Source organism: Onychostoma macrolepis, chromosome 22 (genome assembly GCF_012432095.1).
Source record: "Onychostoma macrolepis isolate SWU-2019 chromosome 22, ASM1243209v1, whole genome shotgun sequence".
In the NCBI taxonomy this organism is placed as follows: domain Eukaryota; kingdom Metazoa; phylum Chordata; class Actinopteri; order Cypriniformes; family Cyprinidae; genus Onychostoma; species Onychostoma macrolepis.
This window is the reverse complement of record NC_081176.1, coordinates 20,368,967-20,379,685: the sequence shown is the minus strand read 5'-3', so window position 1 is coordinate 20,379,685 and position 10,719 is coordinate 20,368,967. Positions and strand designations below refer to the sequence as shown.

At 37.8% G+C, this 10,719-nt stretch overlaps 1 protein-coding gene across 1 annotated transcript; it reads left to right on the top strand.

The window, feature by feature from the left end:
• Positions 1-1,417: 1,417 nt before the first annotated feature.
• Positions 1,418-2,864, top strand: LOC131530704 (mast cell protease 1A-like). The gene is made up of 5 exons (XM_058761127.1): positions 1,418-1,552; positions 1,630-1,780; positions 1,907-2,048; positions 2,301-2,549; positions 2,633-2,864. The coding sequence occupies exons 1-5, from the start codon at positions 1,492-1,494 to the stop codon at positions 2,789-2,791; spliced, it is 762 nt and encodes a 253-aa protein (XP_058617110.1). The 5' UTR covers positions 1,418-1,491; the 3' UTR covers positions 2,792-2,864.
• The last annotated feature ends 7,855 nt before the right edge of the window (positions 2,865-10,719 follow it).

The window sequence follows — 10,719 nt, the reverse complement described above, 5'->3', positions numbered from 1 at the left end:
TGGTGACCCAAAAGTCTGCAATAGTTAGGAACGACCTGAAATTTATACAAAGATTTCAGCTTATCTTCCATGGATCCTGTAACATGGCTGACGAGACGTGAGACGTGCGGATCCATTCGCAAGCTTTTATTAGGCAGAGACGTGGTCGTACAGGCAGGGTCGAAACAATGGCAAACAGGCATGGCAGGGACAAGACAAAGAGTAATCCTAGAGCAAGCAAAGGTCGATGATCGGCAAACAGTATCCAGTGGGCAAGGCAAAGAGATAATCCAGGGAACACGGGCTAGAATCCAATACGGGGTAAACAGTGTCCAGACAGCAAGGCAAGGGTTAATCCAGGGAACACGGGTAGAACAAACACGGGGAAACCTATCAGGGGCTTGGTAGAGTTGCTACGGCTAGGGGAGCGGTAAATGCATACAATACTCGGCAGAGAGGCAGAGAAAGTCTAAGGCTTATAAAGAGTGTGTGATCAGTATGGCGTGGGATCAGGTGTGCGTGTGATTAGTGCAATGAGTGATTGGTGACAGCTGTGATCAGTGTTGGATGATGGGAAATGGAGTCCATGTGGTGTGTGGTGAGAAAGTCCATGTGGTGAGCGAGTGACCTCTGGTGGTGAATGGACGGAAGTGCAGACCAGATTCGTGACAGATCCGGTCAATAATTGCAAAAGTTAAGTATTTGTTTAAATGTTCAATAAATTATGTGTTAAGCTGCGCATCAATATGTGTAAGTGGTCCTTATTATTGCAGATCTAAAATAGTAGTAGGCTGCTGAAAAGGATTCAAGTAACCAAAATTACTTCTAGGTTTCTGGTAACCTATTTGAATTAACCTCATATCTGGTGTTAATACATTTATGCTTTTAATGTGTTAAAGCATGGAATATGCATAACCTAAGAGTGGCAAAATCAACCTCTTTACAAGCATTGGACAGCAATGAACCCGAGTGTCCTCCTATGCTGGAAGGGAGAATTGCTTCATCTGCTGACTAAACTCTTGTGAACCCCCAACAAGGCTTCACCCAACCTGGTCAAACCCCCACCATCAGAAGGACACACATAAACCAAGGCTGGTCAGTTGTCCAAGCCACCCGCTTATTTTCCCATGTAATACATCAGCCTGATACAGTAGCCACGCCCCAAACTCTCACTATTGGTTGACGAATTGTTGACGAATCTGAGCGGACCGCTCTCTAAATGTTTTGATCTCTGTCAATGTTTGCACTTGCACGTGACTGGGGCCAGCTTGTAAACATTAAAATACTGTTTCAATAGTATAGCCATTTTCATTTTCTGACACTGAGAAACACAAAATACAGCCAGAGCTACATGCATCCTGTATATTGCAGTTTCATATAACAAATGATGCAGATAACAACAGTGTTATTAACACTACGAGGTGAAAAAAAAAAAAAACACTTACTCAGTGTCTCCACCCATCCTTATATTTATAAAGTGTTTTTACTAGCGGGAGCTTGCTGATTGTCTTCATGATGACCATCATCTCTCTGCTCCTGCTGGTCTCTCTGCTGCCACACCTGACCTTCACTGGTGAGACTGATTATATAACAGCATATTAGCTATATTAACTGGTATGTACTGAATAAGCTGACTAATATCTCTCTCAGCTCATGTGAATGTGGGTATAGTGAACGGCACAAAAGCAAAACCCCACTCCAGACCTTACATGGTTTCTCTTCAGATTTTTGGGAAACACATCTGTGGTGGATTCCTCATCTCTGATGAGTTTGTTATGACTGCTGCACATTGCTGGAAAGGGTAAGAGTTTTGTATAATCTACAGAGGCTTTTGTTTTGTATAATCAATGTTGAGTTAAAACTGACAAAAGGACTGCAGTGCAACAAGACAATGTATTGGATTACATAAATGCACACTTCTCTACAGATATCCAAATATTCTGACGGTTGTGGTTGGTGCTCATGACTTAAGGAACAGTAAGAATTCATACCGCATTGAAGTGAAGTCCTACATCCCACATCCACACTTTACATCCTGTTCACTTCAGAATGATATCATGCTTTTGAGGGTAAAAACCTGTAAAACATTTAGTTGTTCAAAATAATATCTGATCAGGAAACAGTGGCATAAACCTAACATAACTATGTTTGAATTTCTATTCAAATATCTTTTTTATGAAGCAATTGTAAATAATAATAAAAATAAACATTGGCCTTCAGGGCTTCTGTAATAATCTCAAAACAGCAGTATAATCAACTGCAGTTCAGTCTTATAAAAGATTATTAAATCTCTTAATAATGGTTGTGTTGTTGAATTACAGCTACAGGAAAAGATCAAACTAGACAACAATGTTACATGGATATCATTACCAAAGGAAGGAGATGTTGATGGAGATATTCTCTGTAGTGTTGCGGGCTGGGGACAATGGAAGACTAAGGGCCCATTGAGTAGGTATCTTATGGAAGCAAACACGACTACAATAAACCATGTAGAATGTCAACATAAATGGGGATCCAAGTACTTGGCCTCGCAGATGATCTGTGCACATGGTGATGGAGGATCCTGCATAGTATGTACAAAAACATTTACAGACTATATGGTAACGTATGAACTGGTTTCATTAGTGATGTGCTGATCTTTGTTTCTTATCAGGGAGATTCAGGAGGTCCTTTGGTTTGTGGAGACACTGCAGTTGGTGTCACATCTTTTGCGTACCGTAAAAGCTGCAATTCAGCTGAGCATCCTAATGTCTACACTAAGATTTCAGCATATCTTCCATGGATTCACCAAATTATTAGAAATATTAAGTGAATTAATGAAAAAATGAAGGAAGAATTTTTTTGTTCTCTTGAATTCTTCTGTAAATCTTTCAATAAAAGAGTCACATGGCAATCAATCAGTAGAAGTGTCCTCATTGTCACAATCATATATAAAAATGTCCAAAAAGTCCAAAGTCATTCCACATTAGTTCACTTGGTTGCCATCTTGGTGATGCTCTTTAATTTATAGTCATGCATGTATGGCTCATATCTACTTAAGTGATGGGGAAAAATTCTAAAAACTGTGGGTAAATAATTGTTCAGTCTGGTGAAACAAAACAAAATAATAAAATAAAATCAGGTCTAACAATCAACTGCTGTAATTTCTTAAACTCGCTACTAGAGGAAAGGAATTTGTGAAAACTTGCAAACCAAAAATAGTTTGTAGTAACTGAAACCCTGGTAAAAGAAGGACAATTACTGACTTTTGTTGCATTATTCTTAATATTATGTTGGTAAAATATGTCTTGATTAAAAAAAAACAAAAAAACAACAACAACAAAAAACTAAAACAAACAAACAAACTGGTATCTCAGTTTATTTAAAAAAAAAAAGGCAATGGAGTAAATTATTTCTCACAGCACCTTTAAGTCATTGCACGTTGCTTTCAAACATAGGCTTTAAGCCATTTATACCAAAGTGAATCTGTCCAGCAACCATTATGCTTCTCCACACTGCAAGGTTTTATATCTGTCTTGTTCTGTTGTTACTGCAGAGCAATTTAATGTAATTTATGTACAGACACATGACCTATATTGTAAAGGAATGTATTTCTTAAAACAGAAAAAAGCTGAATTTTGTGAATTATTTATTTTTACATTGTGTGGAAAATGGGCAATCCCTTCTCATTAATTTATTATTTTGAACAAACATACATTAAATATATTTATAAATCATTAATAATTTCCAAATAAACAAATAAAATAAAATAAAAATAACAGTTTGTGGCACATCTGTTCTCAGAGAATAAATGTATTATAGGTATTATAATATTATAATGTATTATATTATGAATAACACATTAACAGTGGCTTTCATTAATATAAACCTTTCTTTTTGCATGATGCGGCATGTGAGCAAATTGGTGTTAGTACAAGTTAGTCAAATACTGGCCAGCACAAGATAAAAAAAAAAAAAAAAAAATTCTAAAAGGCACAGCAATGCGTAACAGGGTGGCTATTTTATTATTATTATAATTATTATTATTACTTAATTTTTTATCATTATGGAACATTGATAAACATTAACAGACAAACAGTCACAACAGCTTCATGGGTAAGAAGAATTTTAATGGATGTATAAAATATTTTCTTTAAAAAAAGATTAGATGGTATTTTCTTTTCATCTTTCTTCTGTATAGGATGCATATTAAAGTAGTAACGCTGCTTTGTTTACAGCGGTAACCAGTTTTTGAATCAATGCTGGGTGTATGCAGAATCTTTGTTTGGATCATGATTAAAATGCAGTGGTTGATTCTAATTTTAAATGGGAAGAGTACAGGCAAAGCCTTATTTTATTTTTTTTTATATGAAGAGAAACAGAAGACCAAGCAAACTCCAGGCCCAGATGGTGATCACCTGCCAGTTTAAAAGTCTGTGCTGAAAAACTGGCCCCCATCTTCACAAAGATTTACAAGAGATCTACAAGAGAAGTTCCACTCTGCTTTAAACAGTCTACTATTACAGTCTACTATTATTCCGGTCCACCCCAATAAAAAAAAAAAACACCAGACCTAATGTTGCTCTCACGTCTGTGATCATGAAAGGGTTAGTTCACCCAAAAATTAAAATTAGCCTGTGATATACTCACCCTCCAGGCATCCTAGATGTATATGACTTTCTTCTTTTAGATGAATCCATTCAGAGTTATATTAAAAATTGTCCTGCCCCCTCCAAGCCCCCTCCAAGCGTTACAAGTGAAATAAGACGTGAAATAAAGTGTGTGCATCCGTAATAAAACGTGCCTCACACAGCTCTGGGTGGGGGGTGGGGTGAATAAAGGCCTCCTGTAGCGAATCCATGCGTTTTTGTAAGAAATGCTGTTCCAGTGGATGACATAGGACGTATGTGTCGTGCATGCGCGCGCCTCTGAGATATGCTAGTCTCTTGAGTTTGTTTACAGGAGCAAAGGAAGCAAAGTTTCCGTACTTTAACAAAGGAAAACCTGTCTCCTCTTGGCTTATATCAAAATCCTCCTACATTTTTCTTTACATTTTGTGCTTCTAATTCGTGACTGGAATTTTGTTTTGTTCTCTCTCTGCATTCGTCACTAATCATGCAATGCTGACATCCTACATCATTCGCCGGAACGCCTTCATGCATTTACAGTCAGTGGAAGTGGGAAAAAAAGTGTTTATTACGTTTGAAATACGGATATTTTTCTTACAAAAACGCATGGATTCTCTACAGGAGGTCACAAATGCACACATCGGATATAGGTCACTTTTACAAGAAATGTAAGCGCGTCGCCAAATCGGAAAAAAAATCGGATATAGTTTCAAAATTGGAAATGGTCATCAAAGCCTGCAGTGTAAATGCAGCCTTAACAGCTGTTGTTGGAAATGAATAAAAAAAAAATGAAGGGTCTGTCTGCATTAATATGAAGTCCTACCACAAGCATCCAGACATTAAAGGGGACATAACACACACTGCTTCTGCCAATCTCATGTTAATCTTGAGTACCTATAGAGTAATGTTGCAGCCTTCATATCTTCAAAGAGTCTTTAGTTTTATCGATATAGATGTACAGATTTATAAAAAAACAGACACAGCTTTACTCTTCTCTTCAAAAACAGCCGAGGTCCTGTAGGGCTGTGGGCATAGCTAAAGAGTCACGAGCATGTCTGCAAGCTGTGACATTGACATAAATAAAACAGGAACAAAAACTTTATTGACTTTAATTTTATTTATCAAATGGTTTATAACATTTGTCACTGAAATGCAGAGAAAAAACAAACACTGAAAGAGTGTATTTGGAACAGAAATACTCTGTTATATATGGAAGCCCGTTTCCGCCACTGAATAAAAAATTAAAAAAGGTTATTGTGACATTTAATCTCACAATTCTATGAAAAAAAGTCAGAATTGCGAGTTATAAAATCAGAATTGTGAGGAATGAACTAGAAATTGTGAGTTATAAAGTCAGAATTGCAAGATATAAAATCGCAATTCTGACTATTTCTCAGAACTGCGACTTTATATCTCACAATTATGACTTTATAACTCGCAATTGCGAGTTATAAAATCAGAATTGTGAGGAATTAACTAGAAATTGTGAGTTATAAAGTCAGAATTGCGAGTTATAAAGTCCAGTTTTATGGGGAAAAAGACTGATATATTCTCAGAATTGTGAGTTTATATCTCGCAGTTCTGACTTTATTTTTTAGAATTACGACTTTATGTCTTGCAATTGCAAGTTTATATCACGCAATTCTGACTATTTCTCAGAACTGCGACTTTATATCTCACAATTATGACTTTATAACTCGCAATTGCAGGTTTATATCACGCAATCCTGAGAAAAAAAGTCAGAATTGTAAGATAAAAAGTCGCAATTACTTTTCTTTTCTTTTTTTTATTCAGTGGCAGAAACGGGCTTCCATGGTTAAAAAAAAAAAAAAAAGAACTGATGGCTCGGCCCGTAGAAGCATGTCAGTGCAAAGCATTAAAATCAATCCAGTAGTGAGATTATTTACATAAGTGCTTAGTCCAAAATCAAAGCACCACCAAGAATGTCCACAGTGATTGCTGACACATCAAACAGAGATGCCGATGCCAGTTCTACAGCAGGGAATCAATATTGAGAACTACCTTCAGTGGTTCAAGTGGCTGGCCAGGACCTGGTAATAGCCAAGAGAGGAATGGAGCTGTTGGCTGGTTCCACTGTTGACTGGCCAAGTGCTGGAGACATACCTCGCCATGGATAAAGAGCAAGCAACAACCTAAAAGATGCAGATGCAGAAAAGATGCAGAAATTCAACACTTCGCCAGAGACTTACCGCCAATGGTTCCGGGCAGCAACAGTACCAGACGGGGAGTCTCCAACAGAAACATATCATTGTCTGTGTAATCTCTACCAGCACTGTCCAAGACATACCAAGGAGGAGGTTGGGGGAACTCATTATCTTGGAATAGTTTGAGTGCTCCCCTATGATAGTCATACCTAGGTTGAGGAGCATGAGCCTACATCAGGTCTGGAAGCAGCAAAATTGGCCCAGCAGTACATGAATGCTCACCAAACTGTTCCTTGATCTCAACCACTCAGTGGTAAAGTCAAGTCAAGTCACTTTTATTTATATAGCGCTTTTAACAATACAGATTGTGTCAAAGCACTTAACAGTATCAAATTGGAGGATAGAGTGTCAGTAATTTATAAAGATTAAACACTTAATTTTCAGTTAAAGGCATTTCATTATTGAATTCAGAGATGTCATTGTTTAGCTCAGTTTAGTTTAGTTTAAATAGTATCTGTGCAATCAAATCGACAATAATCGCTAGAAATTAAGTGTCCCCAAAAAGCAAGTAAAGCAAGTTACACCCAACATACTGGTGGGAGTGGGTCTGAACTGAGTTGCCAACCGCAAGAGGTTGGGTTCATAAGGGCTCAAAGCTGTTTCTAGTCAGAAAATAATTTGCCCAGTAAGAAAGTCCAAGCTGACTGGATTTTGCTATGCCCCTAGAGAAGAGGACAGTGTCACTGACTTTGATTGGGAGGAGCAAACCAGTCAAATGGTTTTGGACATTACTGTGAATGGACAATCTTTGAAAGCTTTACTGGACTTGGGTAGTTCAACATCTCTAATCAAATCTTACCATGTCTAAAATGTTTGAATATGCTACTTCCACTGCAGTACACTGTGTACATGGGGATGTAAAGAGGTATCCTTGAGCAGAAGCGTTGGTTGCTGTGCAGGAATAGCTGTACCTGCTAAATGTGGCAGTAGTTGACAACTTACCCACTGATATGATTTTAGGAAAGGACATGCCTGTGCATGCCTGTTCTCCATTTCTGTCACCAATGGAGTTTTGATTCCTTGCCACTTTCACCTTTGACTTGCTTAGTCAAGTCAAGTCATCTTTATTTATATAGCGCTTTTAAAAATAAAGATTGTTTCAAAGCACTTAACAGTATCAAATTGGAGGATAGAGTGTCAGTAATGTATAATGATAAGATTAAACACTCAATTTTCTCAATTTTCAGTTAAAGGAATTTCATTATTGAATTCAGAGATGTCATTGTCTAGCTCAGTTTAGTTTAAATAGTATCTGTGCAACCAAATCGACTATAATTGCTAGAAATTAAGTGTCCCCAACTGAGCAAGCCAGAGCGAGGGCTTAGTGAGGGATGCTTAATTTCTGACAGTATTGTCTGACTGCACTGATGCTATTGGAATAGATTTGAACTGGATTATGACATTACTGAATGAACAATGAAAAACAAAACAAACAAAAAAATCGACTGTTTGTTATTGTCCTATATTGACAAACTATTTTACTGTTTGACACTGTAAAGCTGCTTTGACACAATCTGTATTGTATAAAGCGCTATATTAAAAAGGTGATTTGACTTGACTAAGTATTCTGGTTAATATTAATGTAAATACTGATCCTGATGTTAACGTGAACGTTGAAACTGATGTTAATATGACTGCTGATGATACTAAAATATAATTTCCTGCTGTGACAAGAGCCCAAACTAAGGCAGCTCTGCAACCTCTGCCAGACTATGACAAAAGTATGTTGCAGGGAGGGACCAAAGGCCCTAGAAAGACACGCCGATAAAAGCGTTTGACAAAGTACATGGTTACTCCAGTCCCTAAACCTTACATGGAGGGTCTTGATGTTAATGGCTGGCAGGTCCCAGAAAACACTGGTGAACTGCAATGGAAAGATGCAACCTTGAAACCTTTGTTCACTAAAGCTGACTGTAAAAGTGGGTCTAATGTGTGCGAAGAACAGTGTGTTGTGCAAAACAATGTGCTATATGTGCAAACAGCTGATGTCTTATGTTTGGTTGAACCCATGTCTTATTGCCCCCTAATGTTGCACATTGTACACACAGTTACATGGGCAGGACATCGGGCCTAGAACAAAACACATGCACACTAGGTAGCAATAGAAGTCTCCAACTGTGAATGGAGTGAGCACCCTCGTTATCATCCCGAAAAAGGTTTGATCTTTACATGTCTGTGTCGACTTCCGCAAGCTTAATGCCCAGTCAAAGTTTGATGCCTACCCTATGCCGAGAACCGATGATCTTCTGGAGCGGATAGGATGGGCCCAGTACATCACCACCTTGGACCTGTGTAAGGGGTACTAGCAAGTGCCCCTTGATCTGAACCCCAAACCCTACACTGCATTCAGGACTGTTCAGTTTATGGTCCTGCCCTTTGGGCTGCACAGGGCACCTGCTACCTTTCAGTGACTCATGGATCGAGTTTTCCAGGGCTGTGAAGTGTGGTCTGTGGCATACTTGGACGATGTAGTAATCTACAGCAACACCTGGGGAGACCACCTGGGACACCTAAGACAGACTCTGGAGAAGATCAAACCAACGGGCCTGTCCTTTAATGTGGTGAAGTGTGAGCTAGGCAAGAGGCCAGTTACCTGGGATACCATCTGGGCAATGGTGAACTATGACACCAAGTATAAGATCATATTTAACTGATAAACAACAGTGTGTTCAGGTTGGCCATACTTCACAATTAGTTACTAATTCAGTTGGTGTACCTCAAGGTTCAATACTGGGTCCTTTGTTATTCCGTTTGTATATTAATGGCCTGCCTGATGTTTGTGCACTGTCAGATGTATGCTGATGATAGTTATATACTTGCATGCTAAAAGTAAACTGCAAGCTGCAGAAACATTTTCAGCATTAATGGTTAAAATGACTAATTGGTTAAATTCATGTTTACATGTTAATGTTAGTAAAACTGCATGCATGTTTTTTTCAAAGTCTGCAAATGAGTATAAATATGTAGGTATAATACATGATTCACAACCCACTGAATTGCAGAATTTAGCTCCAACTAGGGCTGCACGATATATCGTTTCAGCATCGATATCGCGATGTGCGCGTCCGCGATAATCACATCACAGGACGTGCGATGTTTAGTAGGCCTATACTGATCATTTTCTTTGCTCACATACAGACACCGCATCTACACCGCACGCAACAGCTGTACAGAGATCAATTTAGTAGCAGAGCTACTGCAAGCAATTTTCAGTGCAAAGAAAGAGGATAACAATAACAGCAGTTTAATGTCCCTGTTGCTTTCTGTCATGTTAATCAAACAACAAAATAGAGAAAAATCACTTTTGTAGCTTTAACACAGATTTATTAGATTTAATTTATACAGTGAAGACTATGCAGTGTTATTTTGCATTTGATTATACAATTTCTGTAGACTTGCCTTAAGATTGAGATTTTTATTTAATTTTTTTATTGTTTAGTTGGAGCTAAACTCTTTTGCTAGACATGGCCTATTCCTGACCTATAGTTTACCTATAATGTAGTTCAGGGTTAGGGTTCAAACTGAGCTTAGTCAACAGCATGAGGTTGATCATAACAAAATTAATTTCCAAATTAAACAAATCAATACAAAAAGCCATTTTTATATTCTGACAACAAAAGCTACATACACACATGCATCTCTTATTTATTTGTCCTTTATTAATCCAGGTAAAACTTTCAGAGATTAAAAACCTCTTTTACAGAAGTGACCTGGCTAAGATGCAAAAGATTTTAAATATCTTATATGTTACGGCTTCATATAACAGTTGATGCAGATGACAAGAAGTAACACAAATAATATCTTCTTACTGCCAGTGTTACTGACACCACAAGGTGAGAAAAAAAAGGCTCACAGGCAGCTCAATGTCTCCACCCATCTTTATATTTATATAGTGTTTGTCAGTAAGA